The 18,905-nt window shown below is 30.7% G+C and overlaps 2 protein-coding genes across 7 annotated transcripts; one reads left to right on the top strand and one right to left on the bottom strand.

Annotated features, from left to right (window-relative positions):
• Positions 1 to 2,633: 2,633 nt before the first annotated feature.
• On the bottom strand, positions 2,634 to 10,907 carry LOC111279134 (TNF receptor-associated factor homolog 1a-like). Of its 4 annotated transcripts, none has more exons than XM_022866028.2 (13): positions 10,741 to 10,907; positions 9,810 to 10,044; positions 8,446 to 8,557; positions 8,111 to 8,199; positions 7,948 to 8,016; positions 7,744 to 7,873; positions 7,084 to 7,242; positions 6,352 to 6,700; positions 5,751 to 5,863; positions 5,354 to 5,501; positions 4,612 to 5,078; positions 4,325 to 4,529; positions 2,634 to 4,194 (listed from the first exon to the last, which is right to left on the bottom strand). In XM_022866028.2, the coding sequence occupies exons 2-13, from the start codon at positions 9,985 to 9,987 to the stop codon at positions 2,818 to 2,820; spliced, it is 3,396 nt and encodes a 1,131-aa protein (XP_022721763.2). In that variant the 5' UTR covers positions 9,988 to 10,044; positions 10,741 to 10,907; the 3' UTR covers positions 2,634 to 2,817. The 4 variants fall into 4 exon arrangements, with proteins under 4 accessions (XP_022721763.2, XP_022721764.2, XP_089612174.1 ...); XM_022866029.2 differs by having other exon boundaries at positions 9,810 to 10,028; XM_089756048.1 differs by lacking the exons at positions 7,744 to 7,873; positions 7,948 to 8,016; positions 8,111 to 8,199.
• A 5,074-nt stretch (positions 10,908 to 15,981) lies between these two features.
• On the top strand, positions 15,982 to 18,624 carry LOC111279676 (FHA domain-containing protein At4g14490-like). Of its 3 annotated transcripts, none has more exons than XM_089756725.1 (2): positions 15,982 to 17,008; positions 18,124 to 18,624. In XM_089756725.1, exon 1 carries the CDS (start codon positions 16,053 to 16,055, stop codon positions 17,001 to 17,003), a length of 951 nt encoding a protein of 316 aa, XP_089612851.1. In that variant the 5' UTR covers positions 15,982 to 16,052; the 3' UTR covers positions 17,004 to 17,008; positions 18,124 to 18,624. The 3 variants fall into 3 exon arrangements, with proteins under 3 accessions (XP_089612851.1, XP_089612852.1, XP_022722391.2); XM_089756726.1 differs by having other exon boundaries at positions 18,186 to 18,623; XM_022866656.2 differs by lacking the exon at positions 18,124 to 18,624 and adding an exon at positions 17,560 to 18,097.
• The last annotated feature ends 281 nt before the right edge of the window (positions 18,625 to 18,905 follow it).

Below are 18,905 nucleotides of genomic sequence, written 5' to 3'. Positions count from 1 at the left end.
CCAATAGCAGAATCTTGACTTGAATATATAGTTGATGGCGTAGGATTATGATGATGAGCTAGCTGGATGTTGTTGAAAATAGTATTTAGACCATCTGCTTTTTCTATTGTTTTACCAAACGACTGATGACTGAGGATTTTTGTGATTGCACATGAAACTTCTTTGATTTTTTTGTTGAGTGATAAAGAAATTTTTAGATTTTCCTTGCTACATTTTCTCTTAGGATCAATTTAAATAAATTTATTTATATTAAATTTATAAAAAAATTTATTTCATTATAATCTCCTAACCTGTTTGAACTTAAATAACAAAGAAAGAAGAGCACTTTCTTTATTACTCAAGCCAAACTTATTACATGCTAATATTTCCATTAAAATTGATGAGATAAAAAGGCCATCTTCATATTAATTTTATGTTCTTAACACTGATGATTAAATTTTGTTTTCTTCCATCACCATTAGTTTTGCTGTTTCATTTGCAAGAGAAAGAAAATAGTGTGATTTTGATTAAAAGAAAAAAAAAGTTGGGGGAGTGAGGGGGAGAAGTATGAAAAATGGGGAAAAAAAAATAAAGGTAGGAGATGCTAACAAAAAAACAAGACAGAGAAAGGATACAAAAGAGAGAAAAACATAGGGATGATTAAGGCATTGATAAGGCCTTGAACGTTTTGCAGTGGAAATTAGAAAATAATTTAAATCAAATGAAAATGTGAATCATCTATTGTTGATATGATAATTTATGTATTTATGTTACATAAAAACTTAATAATTAATGTATTTGTCTTATGTTGTACATAAAAATTATATAACATTTCATGTTAATATGAAAAATATAAAATAATTTTTTTTGTTTTTATTAAATTCATACAAGATTTTTGTTAATTTTTTTTTTATTTTTTGCATTATTTTTATATTGTGTAATCTTATCTTATTTTAGATTGCATGCAATGACAATATAGCAATTGGTTTTCTTCAACATTAAGACTAAATATGTTTCTAAACATGATTAAAATTTTTTAAAACTGTGCAAATCATCCGACCTTCGTTTACAAAAAAAAAAAAAAAAAGGAATTTTTTTGTTCACCAATTAACCAAAAAGCTTTCATTCATGCCCTCTTAATTGGAACCAAAGCAGATTCTTCATAATCCAGCATTAACAAGAACATAATCCACACAATCTTGCCATTTAAAATTTAATCATATTCTCAAAAAGTGAGTTCGTGTACGCATCCATTAACAAGGTCAGTTGCCATACACAATGCCCTTCCAAAATTCTACTTTTGACACAATTTTAATGTAATAACTCTCGAGTCTCAAAACATAAATCCTTGCAAAGTTTCCAAAGCACCAGAATTCATCAGCAGCCGGGACAGGGATCGGGTTAGAACCAACACCAGCACCAGCAGAAGCAGCAATACGGGTGAAGCACCTTCATTTTTCACAACAAATGTTATCGAGAATTGCAAAAGCAGAAAACCCAACATCCACTCTCTGTCTCTCCTTTGCAATGATTACTATAACCAGAACCAACATTCAAGATTAGATCTTCAATGCTTCTGTTCTCCAGGAACCTAGAAAACTTTCCATGTCAGTAAGAGTCAACCTTCGCATTCTCTGCTTTGATCAAAGTCAAACAACAACTACAAATAGGTTGGGCCAAAAAACGATGGGGCAACAGAAAGCCCTAATAATATTCAGGGTTTAAATTAAAAATTAAATAAATAGGATCGAAATGATTATTTTATCTTTAGAAATTAGAATAAAGATTTTCCTGCAATTTTTAGCTTTTATTTTTTCATTTTACAAAAATTGATTCGGCTCATAATTATTTTACATTACAAAAGTCTACTCGTGGTTGATAACGTACGCTTCGAAACCAAGCAGGGGTGTTAATGAATAAAATGTATAATTCGTGGATAAATTTGATTATTGTTAATTTATATTCATTTATTAAATTTAATATATGATCATAATTAATATTTTAAAGTTCTTCAATTAAATGAATATATTATGAATATAAGAAAATTTTATTTATATTCAATTTATTTATAACGTAAAAGTATAAATAAAAAAAATTCAATGAATAGTTCATAAATAAACTTAATTTCTATTGTTTATATTGACTTATTAAATCTAGCAAATAATCATGAATAATATTTCAAATTTATTAATTGAACAAACAAATTACAACCATAAAAAAATTATTCACATTCAATTTACTTATTACATAAAAGCATTAACAAAATTAATATTTGACAAATCGTTCGTTTACGAGCTTGATTTTGATAAATTATTTGACTTTTGTTTGAATAATTTAAATTATTAATTAAACGAATTAATCACATATATAATAAAATAATAAAATCTATTCATTTTGAACTCCATTGCAGTCCTGATCCAAGGTGATTATGTGCAAATCTGAATCTGCTTCGCAATAACTCTCACATCACCAATACTCAGTCACAGTAAATGCTAATCAAACTTGATTTTAATCTCCTTTGGATGGCTCCAAGGAGATATTTCTAGAGCAAATGGTATACCTGAAAACACTCTGTCAAATAATCTTCACAGTGATGCTAGGCAGGAATGTAACGCAGAAACCAAAAACCTGACAAGAAATATACCAGAGCCTCATTTCTAAGAGAACTAAAAATGATTCATTAAAAGAAGGCGGTAACACTCTTTACAAAATGTTTTCCTCATGAAAAGATTACAAACTCACTCCAAATCCAAGACCCATCAAATTTCCTCGAATGCTTTATTACATTGGATAAGTAACAACAGAATCTGTAGGCGAATCAATCATTGGTTACCTTTTTCAACGTCCATTCGAAGGTCGGAATACTGTATAGCCATTGACGCCACATGCCAGATTAGAATACTCTGGGCTGTAGTATGGGTAACTCTCAGCATCTGCATTCCTCATACCTAATAAGGACAGTTCGGAAGACACCATTGGCCGCTGGGTCGGGATCAATCCGTCAATTTGTCCATTAGCACAAGGTAGGGGGCTAACTTGCGGAATAAATTCCATCGGAGTATCAAAATGGTTGCCCGAGGAACTACTGTAACCTCGTTGGGACCCATCATCTTGGTAACTCCGTGCTTGCTCAAACCTGCACGTGCTACTCGAGGATCCCATCTCATCCGACATGCCCAAATTAAATGGAAAAGAAATTTGCTGGTGTAATAAATGTGACCCATTGCCAAGGGAATGGAAGCCTGTTCCTGCCCTGGCAGCCCTTCCAACATTATGTTCCTCATCAAGCAAGTCATTGATGATATCAAGATGTGGAAACTCATCTGCCAACACACCTTGGGTCTGACGTCCAGACGTAGAGGCTGGTAACTCAGTAGAGAAATGTTCCCGGGATCCATTAGGCATGGACTTGTACAAGTCAAGATTTTCGATCTCACTACGCAACGAAGAAGGATCAGAGTGCATACTTCTACTGCCATCCCTTTGAGAACCCTCCATCCATTGGGGCGCATTAGGGAAGGTATCTCTAGTTACCAAGCCAAATGGAAAGCCTGATTGGACTGAACTTTGCTCCATCCTCTGGGAGCTCAGGGGTATATACACAGATGCAGATACGGGGGCAGGTGACTGCAAATATGCTGGTGGTGGATTGACTCCTGAGCTAGGGGAGTTAGGATGAGTAAAACCAGCTGAACTAGAAGCAAAGGGGTTACCCATTATAGCATTTCTGTAAGATTGAGGAAAATAACTAGTAGTTGGTAATGGGTCAGGGCCTAAACGTCCAGCTGCACTGACTGAACGAGCAAGAAAAGGAGTTGTTTGAACCACAGAAACAACAGGAACTGCTGGCCTAGGACCAGGACTTAGAGGAGCACTGGAGGGCCTTGACATCACAGGCATTTGTGGGGTCATAGGTTTTTCAGTTGGTTTTGAACCTGCAGCCTTCGGAGTCTCAGATTTTAATATACCAGTAATTTGGAATGATGTACTAGAAGATGAAGATTGATCACTCTGTTGCACGCTGTTTGCTTTTGCCTTCCCAACTGGCATAGAATCTACACTGACAGCACTCTGGTACTCTGACCTAAACTGAGCAGGAGGAAGATTTCTAGGAGGGCTTTTTGGAGAGGATGGCATAGCAGCCGTCTTCTCTTTAGGTCTTTCTAGATCAACTGGATCTTGGGTGCTTCGTTTCTTTTGCAGCAACACAACTTCCTATTAGATTGAACAGATAAATGTCAATCATATAACCCATCAAGCTGAAAACGCAGTACAAGAGTAAAAGTAACAAAAAAACAAATTTAAGAGCTTAAAGAGATGGAATAGGAACACATTAATGCACCACCTTTTTAACAGCATCTTGCTCAACCCACTTTGTCTGATCTGGCAAGGATGAAACTGCAGCCTCAAACTCAGATTCACCAGCCTTACTAATTTGAAAAACATCATTATGGTCCCCTGCATCTAATGCAGGACAAGAAGGCCGATTATCAGTTTCTGTAGTCCAACTACTGCCGTCAATTGATATTTTACTTCGCTCGATCTTACCTCTACAAATTTGAAGACCCAGATGAGATAAATACCTTGTCTTAGCATCCAGACACATGGGAAGAAACCTTAGCAACACTTTACCTGGTAGATTTTTTATTTTGGTTGTTTGAAAACAAGTTCCCTTTGTAGTGCCCATTCATTACCACTGATGGTACGGAGTCTGTTGAACACGTAGATGAACTATCATCCATTATAGATGGGCTCCTTCTATCAACTACTCCATTCTGTACACATGATAGTCCACTTATGCCAATCCTGGCTTCTGTGGGAGGATGAATTTCCGAAGCATCTGTATCCCAATTAACAGGACTAGCTTCTCTGTCTTCTGAGTCAGGCTGAAGAACTTCAGTGGCACCATCAACTGAGTCAGAAACATCAGAAACATCAGCCAGAACATCAGACTTTTCAGGCGCTGGCTGCACCTCTGCCATCATAGAGGCTTCTTTTTCATCATCGGGGTGGTTTTCTTGGTGCTTCTCCTGTGCTGCCACAATAGCCTTCTCCCTTCCTTTATCTTTGCTTTTACGATTATTCCGTTTTTGCTTAGCCTGCAGTATGTAAGCAGGGCAAAATGTTTCGCATTCAGAAGAAAAACCTTAATGCTATCTACCCTCTTAATTCTTTCCAAATGAAAAAAAAAAATTACACTTCAAATTGCTTCCAAAAGTAAATTAGGGATTCTTTCTGATAACCACCAGAAAATTAATTTGGGGAAATGAAAACCTTATATTATTTCATTTTGTTGTGCTTAGGTGGTCCAAGGAGAGTGTTCATTGTGATATCTGCCAAGACTCTGCCATATAAGGTAAAAAAAGAATTATACCTGTTTTTTCTTTGATTTTTTCTTCTTTTCAGATGCTCCTCGTTTACCCTTCTGCTCACTTTCAGCCAGGCAGGCAGCTTCTTCACGGATGAGTTCTTCTTGCCTTTTCAAAGCAACAGCTTCCTGGTAGGCAAGTTCTATCTTGTTGCTGTATGCAAGCAAAAAATTAGGGCATCTAGTGGTACAAATAAGCAAATAATAGGAAATATCATTCATTGATATCCTATGGAGATTGCTGAATAGAAGTTTGAAACACTATGCCCCATCTGTTGGAAAGAACTTAAGTTAAATAAGACAATGCTCTGATCCTAGTTACAAGGACAGATGCCAGTATTTCTATAAGTAATGGAAATAATCAACAAGTTATTATTAGTTGACTGCAAAGTTAATATGGTACCTGAAAATATGAGCAAGAACAAATATTTCCACTGTCCTGCGACCCAATTCTGTAAGATGCCTTTCATCACGCCCAATTGAATCCTTGTTGAAATCCTCTCCAGAATTTCCATCCTACATAAAATGGAAAGGCTAGCTGAGAAAGGAAAAAGCTGAAACGCCATCTTTTAACTCCAAAAAAAGAACAAACAAATTCATGTACAAGAGCTTTGTACGATGTTGCTGTAAAAAACAAAAATAAATATGCCAGGCAAGGGGCTTCAAATATCTTTCTCAGAGTAGCACAGAGGAAGAACATTAGCTTCCAGGGAAGAGAATGCATCTACTTTTATAGACACCAAGGCAGAATTCATGCATTTGAAATAGAAGAAAATAATTCTACTAAATATGTCCCTATTTTTTATACTTGAGGTAGCCAAAATTTAAATCCTGACCACCAGAACTTAGAGTCCAGCACTGTACCAACAAACCATGCAGTTGTAAGCCACTAAATATGCCTTCATTTATTAAGAAATTTTTAAAATGGAACCTTACAAATTACTCTATAATCGCTTAAACCCAATGTTCTTACACATTAAAGCCTATCATATTCAGAAACTTACCTTTGTTCTGTTTTGAGGACCTTTCTCATCTTTCGGAGGTAATGGTTCCAAAGCAGCCCTTTCTAGAAGTAGTAGCACATCATCCACTAACACAAACATATCTTTATCCATACTAACTATTGGAGCTGGCATTTCTTCAGCATCCAATAATTTTGACTTCGCTATCTTGCCCTTACTCTGCCCTTCAAGAGCCTTCAACCCACTATAAAGTGAATCCATTACCAAAGTAGATGTCACTTCCTTCTCTATAAAAAAGTGCTTCACGACTACTTTCAAAATCATATCTATTTTCTCCCTGGACATTCGGTGCCTGGAATGTTGGTCAATCCCTAACCAGAAAGCACAAAAGCTGCAACAATTGCGAACAATTAGTTGGAGAAAAAAAGGCAACAAAAAGATAAAGGTGATGACTTGATGAGAAACAAATCACCAAATATATGCCATTCAAAACATAAACAAGAACAGTAAGTCAAAAATAATTGAGGCCACTTTTGATACATAAGGTCATGGCAACAAGAATTTGATGGTATAACAACAAAGGTCAAATTTAAGCACAACATCAGGCAAAGGTGATAGGAACCACAGAAATCAATTTATAGGAACACCCTCTAAAAAGAAAACATTCAAGCATGACAATTTTTCAAACACAGATGCTGCACACGGTTAAAACTGATATTCACTGATATATGTGAGTAATAAGTCACTAAAAGTATTGAATATAAAATCAATTACCTTGACCATTTAGCTTTGTCCTCTATCAACTTCCCTAGCTTGTTTCGTCTCTCATCCAAAAAACGGCGACAAATTTGCTCTACATTTGTTAAATATACCCTAACAAGTTCTCTCCTATACTGACAATCAAGGCAGCGAAAAGGCTGGTCTGCTTTCTCCCTACAAATTCAAAATGAAATATTAAATTTGCTCATCAAAATGGAAAAAAAATAAAAAAAATAAAAAAACACTAAATCAGATGTACACAAATTAATACAACACATCAACTTGGTTGTAACATACCAATGCCATAATTTCAAAATGAACAAAAAACTCCATGCAAGGAACCTTCTTAAACTATAATGACCTGATTACTAGGCCAACTTGATCATCAAAGATATAATACAATGGCAGAGTGGAACAATTATCAATCAAATGTTTCACCCAAATCTTATATTGGCTGAAAACTGGGATTGAAAAAAAAGTTGTGTTGATAAGCATGAAGAACAACATCCAAAGTCTATATATAATGCTACTACTCATATAAACAGAAAAAGAAGGACTTACTTAGCTGCAAAGGCTATGTAACAAAGCAATAAAGATCAGTAACAAAGGCAGTTGTCTAAGCATTGAATGAAGCACCACAGGCAGAGGTTTGATTATTAATAAATTACTGAGCACCTGATGACTTGAACTTGAGCTTTTATTATTAGTGTGTCAGATTCTATAAATCCATCATAAACTTTTGAGAGTTCCATAAACTTTTTCCATCCCCAGTCATGCTCTTTCTTCCAGAATCGATGTAAAGTATCTGCAATCCGCAGCAAGTCATTCAGAGTTCATGATCTCTATTAGCCCTACAAAATTATATTCGAGAGAGCCAACCTGAATATTTTGATTTCTTTGGATCTTTATTCACAACAGCTATCGTAAACTGAGCAAAATGACTCCAACCTGTCTCAGAATAGAGCAAGCAACTATATAATTTCAACATATTACAAGATTAATGATAATAAATCCAAAAGGGAATTTAATGATAATATAAAACCTGGAAGAAGTTTGTCATGATTAGCAACACAGAGAAACAATGAGAGATGATTGCAAACATCACAACCTTGTGGATAAATTAAAATGTACCTGTCAACCGTGGCAAACAGATCAAATCAAAATTCTCGAATTTGCTAAGCTACAAAGCCATAAGTTCCGTTATAACCAACAATATAAAGTTTAAAAGATTAATCTGTGTTTGGGTACACGTGTACCCAAATATACTCTACATATAATTTAACAATGATATGAAAGAACAGGAATTCCAGAATGAAAATTATGAATTTGACAAAGCAAAGTAGAAAAATAACAGCCAATAATATTTATGCCCCATACCACTTGTAGCCACCAACTTCAAACACATTACTGCGAAGCTCTCTTTTGTTAATTTGTGAAAAATTCTCTATCTTCCAAGTATACTTTCCATGTAATTCAGAAGGTTTTGGCCCTACAAAGAAAATAAATTCAGTTTTAATAAGTTCTTATCAATTAAAAGAAAAAAAAGGAAGAATAACAAAAACATATTCCAAACACTTCATACTTAAAATGGCAATATAAAAGAAGTACTGGTTGAAAAAACTTCTTAACAAGCATTCCCTAACCCAGCTTAATTTGTACTTTTAGTACAACCAAGCAAGCCAATTCACCTTATAAAGAAATAAACTCAGTTTAAGAAGTTTCAATTATAAAAATAAAATAAAAAAACAACAACAACAAAAACAGATTCCAAACAGTTCATACTTAAAACAATATAAAAAAAAAAGGACTGGTTGAGAAAACTTCTTAATAAGTATTTCCAAGATAGATTAATTTGTACTTTTAGGGCACTCAAATAATTCAAAACAAGCATCATCTATTAGCAAACTAGCCTATTCACCTCTCATGTTTTATGATTCTCCCATGGTATTATGCCTCAGGAAGAAAAAGTTTCCAGTCAATAACAAATTGCAGAACTCCAGAAGATAATAAAAATCAAATCTAAAGTAAACAACTTTTTGTGGAACTACAGATGACATTTAAAAAAAAAATCTGAAGTATATAATTCCTGAGTCCTAAAAACCAATTGCTTGATCATATGTCACAGGTACACATCTGCAGGAAAAAATTCTCCAAAAAGTCCTTCCTTTTCATCCAGCCATATTCAACTTGCATATGTAAGAGAACTGGAGATAAAGGAAACAAGATAGAGAAATATTTTCTTAATATATCTTTTACTAGGTGAATGTGTAATGAGAACCAGGCTTTAGTACTTAACCTTCTATAATCAACCGTTCATCAATGAGCTAGAGCTAGAAAAATATTAACTTCACAGGAAGACAACAATAAACAAGTCAAAACCATCTATGCTAAGATTAATCTCAAGACAACCGTGGCTCCATTTAACATGCTTCAACAAACTAATCCATCAATTGTAGTTATGATTATAAGTAGTGCTTAAACATTAGAGAACACCTCAGTTGCATTCCAATATGTAGACAGCAAAATCCCAATAGACTACCCAAAACTGAATGCAAGCCAATTTTCTTAATATGCCACTCCATATTTTTAATCACTCATTTTTTTGGATACTATACTAGAAGGGTTCAACCGAAAGCTTCAATAGCCTTTATAATGGTTGAGAATACACAGACAGCTTACAAACACATGTTCAAATGAATAAAGAGCATTCAGCCAAACATGAAAGGGATGTAAAAGAATACCGCCATCATCATCGTCATCAGAGTCCCAGTAAGGGGGTGAGGTTGAAGGTGTTCCATTTTCCACCTGCTCAGAAGACCGCCATTCTGCTAACGCTTCTCCTGATTGACAACGCTGCCCGCTTGAAATCCCTTCCACAGACCTCCCCACTCCAGAGTCTTCACTTGCAAACCCAGCCATTTCCCGCTTCAAAACTCTTCACAGTCCTTCAGCTCCACTTGCTACACAATTCAAAACCTAGATAAGAAACGACTCAAAATTATTAACTCTTAAACCTCCCTTGAAATGCAAAATAATTAGAAGCATCATTGCCATAGAGGCATCTACCCCCACTTTTTTCTTATCTGGGTAGCATCCAAAACCCAAAATTAAAACTACAATTACATCAAAACTTCCAGGTCGTTCACGATTGAAGTTACCAAAATTACCCCCAAAACCAATTAATACACAAAACATTTTTATGTCCATATGCTATTGATATTAATTTTTTTTCAAAAATTAAAATAATTAACATAAAACCATATAAAATTTAAAAAAAAAAAAAAAAGAAGCTATCATTCATTTAATTCGACCAATTCAACGACTACAAAAAAAAATCCCACCGTTAAAATACCAAAAGCAATAAAACCCTAATTAAAAATTTTATAAAATCAATAATATAGCTCAAAAATCAACCAAACAGAATCTTATGAATCAGCTCATAAGACCCAAATTAAAATATATATATATATATATCTAATTAAAAACCGATTGCGTGAACTGTAAGCCCATTTAAACCCCTAAATAAATAATAAGGATAGCCAGATTGAAAACCCCCAAAACCCCAATCAAAATCAAACCCTAAAAAATAAAAAATAAAAAAAGACCCAAGAAATAAAAGAAATATCAAAATGATTCGGACGACGAAGTGTAGATCGAATGGTGAAAACGAACCTCGAAAAGGAAGAGTCAATAGAGTTTTCTCTTCTTTTTTTTTGCTGAAATGGGGGCTATGGCAGCTCTATTGATATTCTAGAGAGAGAAATACAGAGAGAAACAAGGGAGAAAAAACGGAAGCAGCTCAAGAGGGAGAACGAGCAAAGCAAGAGAGACGAAAACCCATGAAAAATAAATTTTTATTTATTATATAGTAAATTCTTAAATATCAATTTTTTATAATTTACTAATTTTTTTTAATTTCTCTTCGCTTGTTCTTTTGCTCTTCATTTAATAATTTATACTTTAATATGGTATAAAAATAATATAAAAATTAATTGAGTAGCATAAGAAACAAAAATTATTTATAGTAATAACAAAGACGAGGGAAATAAATATTTTAGATGAAAAAAAAAGAAAAAGAATTAAAGAGGGTTTTATTTATTTATTTATTTTGATTAAAAAAATTTAAAGTAAATAAATTTTTTAATTTTTTTAAATTATGATAAAATATATCATATTTTATAATTTAAAATAAATAATTATAAATTTAATATTTAAAATAACTTTAATAAATATTATCGATAAAATTTAAATTTAAAAATTTTTTTATCGATAAAGATAAATTTTAATAGAATAATCAATCACTTGATAATATTTATTTATTTATATACAGGGTCGGTGACAAATGTTGGAGAGCAAAAACAAAGGGGTGGCTCAATAGTCAATATCTTGACTCGTTTTGGGTGCCTTCAAACTTGTTGATCGGCTAAACGCATTGTGGGGTCCACTATTATCTATATTTTATTTTTCATTTTTTTTTCTTTTTCACTATTTTTGGAAAGGTGGCGGAGAAAAAGGGTTTTGGGCTTGCTTCGGCTTTTTTAGTATTGTGGTTGGGTTGTATTTTTTTCCTTTTTTGGCTATCATCTGATGATGCAGTGAATTAGAACAAGAGTTTGTCATGCCTTATTTGTTGTCTCAGGTTTTAAGCTCATGGTCCTGTTGTCTTTTCAACTCTAGACAAAGTTTACATGAAAATTTTTTTGGAAAAGTAATTTATTAAAAATTTTAATAAAAAATTTAAATGAATAGATTGATAGTATTTAATGTAAATATCAATGATATATAAAAAACTTATTAAAAATATTATTTATAATTTAAATTTGATTAATACTTATTTAATGATAAAAATTTTATTAATACTTTTACTAAAAGTATTTATCCAAAAAAATAAGAAAATATGTTAAATTTTTTTAAAATTTTACACACTTTTTATTTATATAATAAGATTTTTTAATTTATCTGTTTTTTATTTTTTGTTTTAATTTTTATTTAATTGTTTTTAATAAAAAATTTTATGAATTTTACTTAAAAATTTTCATATAAAATTTCTCCTACAACTGTTTATTTATTTGCATTAAAATAAATTTAATAATTCAAAATATAATATAGTGATATAATATTAAAATAATACAAAAATATATAAATATGACACGACATAAAATTTTATTAAAAATTATATATAAATTTAATAAAAATATAAAATACATTTTGTATTTTCAGAGTTAAAACGAATTATGACTCATTATTTTTGTATAAAATTCAATTCAAATACAAGAATTGTCAGCATTTTATATGATATAAATATGCATTTTATTAAATTTAAACAGCAGATAGAGGAGATCTTATATGATGAAGTCACAACACTGACATGGCGAGATAAACAGAGAATTGGGGTGATAAAATCATTTCCTGGCTGCTTCTTTGGATGCCTGTAGCTCTTCATGAAATGGTTGGGAGTGAAGAAAACTACTTTCAGTCTCACAAATAAAGCAATGAACAAAGATCTCAAAAAATACATAAATGGTGAATTTGATTTCCAAGGTTCCATTGTCAGTCCTGGTTATATTGAACATAGTATGCTTCGTTTGTGGATTAAGGGAGAGTTAATCTTGGAATGAATTGTGAAGAGATGTTTGGGCAGATTTTTCTCAACTTATTTGTCATGGTTCTTAGCTATCCCTTGATTGAAGGAAGGATGGTTGAAAGGGTGAAAAAGGAGAAGCAGTTGGTAGAGGAGATTTCTAGGCAGCTATGTTATCAACTTCGAGGATGTTTTTCCAAATGTTAGCTAAAAAGTTAATACTTTGCACACTTAGCTGGTATTTGAAATAGGATGATCATTTTAAATATCATGATGATTTGTACACGGTGATTAAATTATTGAGAGTAATTAAATTATTATTAAATTTTATTTAAAAAAATAAAATTTTTCTTACAGATTTGAAGTATTATGTAAAATTAAAAATAATCAATATTATTAATTAATATATGAATTGAAATATTACTTTCTCTTTAAATTGTTATTGTTTTATATTATAAATGTTTATATTTTCAAATTAATTTTCATTCTAATAAATTCAAAAATATGTTATGTATTATTTGTTTAAAATTTTTTTATATAATGCAATCTTTTTGCTTTTTTATTATGAATTTAATAGATTAATTTATTTTCTAATTCAATTTGTTTATATAATTTATATTATAAAAATTAGTTTATGCATCAATAAGTATATTTTTAATTTCAAAATTTAATTATATTTATTATAAAATTAAATAAACTATTATTTTTAAATAATATTAAAATCATTAATTTATATAACTATCACAATATGTATGGTTATTTTCATAATTTTAAATAAAATAAAATATTTATTTTTTAATAATATCAAACACGATAATATTTAATTTTTAAAAATTAATGATTATTAACAAAAAAGTGATTTCAAATTACTTAATAATAAGATCATCTCAATGATTATATTACCATAATAATTTTACAAAAAAATCAGATGCTCATTTTACTGTGCTTTCAAATAAAACCTAATACAATTTTATAGTCAATAGATTTTAATAGTTTCTTAATCTCATCCCTACCAGCTAGGATCATTATTTTATTTTAAATTTATATTAAAATATTAAAAAAAAAGAATACTGGGATTAAAAGAAAATTGTCACTATATTCTATCTTAATGTTGAATTATGACATTATATTTTAATTTGATTGAATTTTACCACTAAACTTTTATTTTTTATTAAATTTTATATCTAAAATTTGATTTTAGACGATCTTAGAACAAAATTTAACGAAATAAACTATTCCATCCAAAATTTTTTTCATAATTAAAAAATAATAAATCAATTAATAAAAACATTAAAAAAAAAAGTTGACTTATAATTTTATTTTATAAAAACAAAAGCTTTTTTTTATTTTTTTTCTTTTAATTTTCAAACTTAACCGATGATGGCATCGATAAGTAATAACGTTTTCAGGTTAAAATTGGTCGTTGTACACCAAATCCAACATATCTTACTCATAATGTTATTTTCATAAATTTTCATGTTGCTATTTTTCTAAAATTTAACAAGAATGAAATATTTTCATAAAATATTCCAGTTGTATCAAATTAAAAATGAAAAAAATGATATGATTTTAGTTTTTTATAAAGTAAAATTTATAGGTTAATCAACAACGGTAAGAATTATTAATAGAACATTGAATTTTTAACTTTAATAATAATTTTAATATTGATAACTCTAACTACCAAAAAAAAATTATAGGTTAACTTTTCATTTTCTAATATTTTTATTAATTAATTTATTATTTTAATTATTAAAAAATAAAATCTTTTTAAGGAATAATATTTTTGTCTAAAATCTTTTAAAATCAAGTTTAATTAAAAAAAATTATAATTTAGTGGCAAAATTTTATCAAACTAGAATAGAGAAACAAAATTCAACATTGAAATAAAGTATAATGACAAATTTAGTCTTAATCCCAAAAATACTCTTTATTCCAATATTGTTTACATTTTGATTTTTTAAGATATGATTTGAACGTAATTGCATCCGTTGTGAGGTGCACTTAGCAATAAAAAGCCATTTTTGTTTTTAAATGCTCTAATGGTTTGGGTGCGACTTTTATTATGCCATACTTTTGTCTTGTCACTAGACTTTTTTTTAGGTCCAATGGAAGATTTTTTCCCATCATGGTTTTATTTTTCAACTTAACCCTTTTTTTTTCCTTTGAATTTGTTTGATTTATGAAATTTTAAGTTTAAAAAAATATATAATTTTTAAAAAATACAATATTTGAAATTTTTTTTATTTTTAAAACATTACGTATTGAAATTCATTCATTTAATTGAAAAAATTCACGTATATTAATTTTTATATAATTATTATAATTTTTTAAATATTTATGATGATAACTTTTTTTGTTTTATTAATAATAAATATTTAAAAGACAAATGATTCCTCTAATAGTAAAAAAATAAATATTTTAATTAATTATTATTTTTATTTATAAAATATAATCAATTAAAACTTTTCAATAATTGATAGAAAAAAAAATGTTAAAAAAAGATTAATTAAAGTGTTCAAAATGACAAACACTTTAATTGATCCTTTATAAAATTTGTAAAAGATCAATTAAGGCATTTGGTTACTCAAACGTTTTAATTAACCTTTTTATAACATATAAAAATGATCAATTAAGGCAAAAATATCCCAAACCACTTACTATTTCTTTTTTTGTATTTATATTTTTATTCAAAAATTTTAAATAATTATGTTAATTCAATGTAATAAATAAAATCTAAATTAATTAATAAATAAATATTTTCATAATTTAATAATTAATTAAAATAAATATCTAATAAATAATAAAGTAAATAAATAATATTAATTTTTAATTTAATATAAATAAATAATTTTAATCTAATGATTATTAAGGACATAAAAGTATAAAATTATTATATCTAAACTTTAAATAAATTCATTATTTTCAAACTTTTTTTTTTCGTTATACTTAATTTTACTATTATTATTACTTTTACATCAAAACACACATCCTATCAATAATTTTAATTTAACCACTATAATAATTAATCATACTTCTAATATTTTTTTTAATTTTACTTATATTAATATCATCATCCATCTTAATACTGTCTACTTAAGCTTTTGTTTAAATTCTCCATCCAAATAATGTGTAAGTTAAGCTTTTGTAAAAATAAAATTTTAAGAATGGAAAGATAAAAGTTTTTAGGCATTGTATTAATCTTTTAAACTTTAAACTGGTGCCTAAACCGGGTTTACACTCAACCGGTTAAATTTTTTTATGTTTTGGCCAGAAAAACCGGATAAATTTGGATATAAGAGACAAAAGGAATTAAAACAAAAAAAAAGACCGCCTGAACTCAATTCAAATTCTTTCAAAAGGTTTTCAATTCTCACTCTCGCTTTCTATCGCCGGAGCCCGCAACATGGATCCACCGCCGATTACTCTACAAATGGTTCAGGGACCACGCAAAGGCGAAACTATTGTATTCCAACCCGGATCCACCATCCAGATCGGGCGAGTAAAACGTGGCAACAATGTCCCAATCAAAGACGCTGGCATTTCTTCTAAGCACCTGACAATCGAATCCGGATCCGGAAAATGGATCCTCCGAGATCTCGGATCCTCTAACGGCACGACTCTTAATTCCAAGGTACTCCCTGCTGAAACTCCATTTGATCTACACGACGGTGATACGTTGAAGCTGGGAGAGTCTACGTCGATCTTGATCACGTTCGAAGGCCGCGGAGGCGGCGGAGAGGAGGTGGTGGAGAGCCGAAGGAGGAATCCACGGAGGAGAGGTAGGACTTTGAAGAGCGAAACGGAGAGTTTTAATAAAGAATTGGAGAATTTTGAATTAGAAAAGAAAGAAAATGTTAGGGTTACGAGGAGAAGGAAAAATGAGGATTCCGTGAATTGCGGGTTAGTAATTCCGAAGGTTCCAAAAAATGGGGAAGCCGAGGAGAAACGAGGGAAAGGCCGCCCTCGGGGGAGGAAGAAGAACCAGCTGGAAGAAAAATTAGAGGAAAAAGAAACAAATTTGAAAGAAGCAGATGGAATAGTTATTGTAAAAGATGAAGTGGATGAGGAGGAGGAGCTGAATTCGCTGCGCAACGAAGAAATTAATGTAAGAAAATATGACAAGATAGTGGAGGAGTCGAAGACGGAGGTTAAGGAGAGTTGTAATGGAAGGCTAGAGGTGGAGTTGGAGAAGATGACATTAGGGGAATGGTTTGATTACTTGGAGGTTAATTTGCCGAAGCAGATAATCGCGGCGTCAGAGGAGATGATTGAGGGTATGAGGAAGAAAGCTGAGAGGGTTCAGGAGTTCATGGTGGAGCAGAAGAAGCAGAAGGGTAAAGTTGCTGTGGGGTAGGAGAGGTAGGTATCCTATCAAAAAACAATTTTTTTTTTGTGTTAATTAATTATTTTGCTATTGAAGTTTGAATCTTTTAGCTGATTTCGAATGTTTATATTTCTCAATTTCTGTACTTAAGATGATTATGGAAGAATTGTGGGTTGTTGTGTGTTCTAGCATTAGAGCCTTTAGTCAACAAACATAAATATTGTCCTGATTTTCTTAGATATTGGGGTAATTGCAAACTTTGATCTATTAAGAGACCTGGCAGTCTGGTATACTATGGTTTCATATCTTTATACTTAGTTTTATGACATTGATATTGTCAATTTACTCTTCATGACAAGAATCAAGATAGAAGGTTTATGTGAATTTCCAACTGTGCTTCCTATTGCAGTGTACGCTGTATGCTTTATCTGGCCTCGAACGAATGCTGTTGCCTATGTAATTTTACTTTTAAAAAGGTCAAATATAGTTAGTTTGATGTATGCTAAGAAGGCGGTGAGTCTTAATGCTTGAATTATCTGCAGTCTTATATGATATTTGCGTGAATCAAAATTATTTGCTTCTTTAGGATATCTTCTGAGATGCTCAACTCTCATCCATATTGGAGTAGTAGTAATTGCAGAGCTTGGTGATTGGTAACTTCTTTTCTCTGAATGAGGTGAATAAAGGTTCTTCTAAGAGATAATTGGAACTTTCTATACAATCATTTGCCATAATGAAGTTCTTTATGAGAATTACGAAGTACTAGAGTTATTGATATATGCTTCCTTATGACTCCCCTTTTAAAGATAGAAAATCTCAAGTCTTCCTCATGTATTTCTCGACAACCTCAGTATTTCAAAGTTATTATTGGACTTGTAATCTGCTGAACCTTCCACCATGGCAACAATGTTTTGTCTTTGTGATAACTTGTATCCCATATCCTGCAGGATGAAAATCTTTAGCATTCCTCTAGTTTACTGCTTCATTTACTGGTATTTTTCTTCCCAAGAGTTGGATTTACAAATTGTTTATTGGCTGAACCTATGCATCTGCTCATTACTTAGGAAATGATTTAATTATCTATTTGCATTGTCATCTCTTCTCAAATTCTTTCTGTTCTTTGTATGTTGTTGTTATTAAATATTCGAAGTTCTTGCTATGCGCCTCTGCTCCTGACTTTTAGAAGATTTGGCTCTGATGAAATTATCTCAGAATTCTTCCGTTGGTTTATACATCGCATTACGAAGTCACTGAGTTCATAGAGCTAATGACAAGATGCTTCTGGTAACTGCTTTACTTTCAACCTGCAAATTTGCTATCCAAGAGTTGTTACAACTTGAATTCTGGATATAGGTTCTAAACGAAACCTCTGCCAAAATCTAAGGGTGCTTTAAATCCATCAAAATTTGTAAGATTTAACCTAGTAGAGATTTAATGTTCCAATGATCCAATCCTTGAAAAATGGTTGTCATTTCATGACCCTGAGGTCAAATTTTGCAGTAAAGGGTGCACATTATGTATAATTACATATATATATATATATACACTTGTGTATGTATGTATGTATGAATTATAATATTTTCTAATATTGATTATCAATATGTCATTGTTTCAATGTGATAATCAATTATAAGTGATTTACTAAATTACTTTTTATTCTGGCCAACAAAATGAAGTTTTTATTAATATCAAATCTTGATTCATTAAGAAGTCATTAAATACACAAATTTTACTAGTAAGTTACAGAAAATATATTACAATAAGAGTATGCATATGAAGCTTGTAAAGTTGTAACTTAAGAATATATCTATTCTTAAATAAAATACTAGCTGTTTTTATGTAGGTTTTTACAGATGGAAATACGTCTCCTCAATTAAATTTGATTCTTTATTATTATTATTATTATTTTGTTGGAAAATGAAATAAAAATTT

This window comes from Durio zibethinus, chromosome 27 (assembly GCF_047325235.1).
Source record: "Durio zibethinus cultivar Kanyao isolate XHJ-2024 chromosome 27, ASM4732523v1, whole genome shotgun sequence".
Lineage (NCBI taxonomy): Eukaryota > Viridiplantae > Streptophyta > Magnoliopsida > Malvales > Malvaceae > Durio > Durio zibethinus.
The sequence above is the reverse complement of the archived record's forward strand: the minus strand, read 5'-3'. Positions and strand labels throughout refer to the sequence as shown.

Coding starts and splice junctions, on each gene's coding strand:
- LOC111279134 (XM_022866028.2), bottom strand. CDS start 9,987: ATGGCTGGGTTTGCAAGTGAAGACTCTGGAGTGGGGAGGTCTGTGGAA. Junction 5,079..5,353: donor AAAAATCAAAGAAAAAACAG/GTATAATTCTTT, acceptor TACATACTGCAG/GCTAAGCAAAAACGGAATAA. Junction 4,530..4,611: donor CAAAATAAAAAATCTACCAG/GTAAAGTGTTGC, acceptor TCAAATTTGTAG/AGGTAAGATCGAGCGAAGTA.
- LOC111279676 (XM_089756725.1), top strand. CDS start 16,053: ATGGATCCACCGCCGATTACTCTACAAATGGTTCAGGGACCACGCAAA.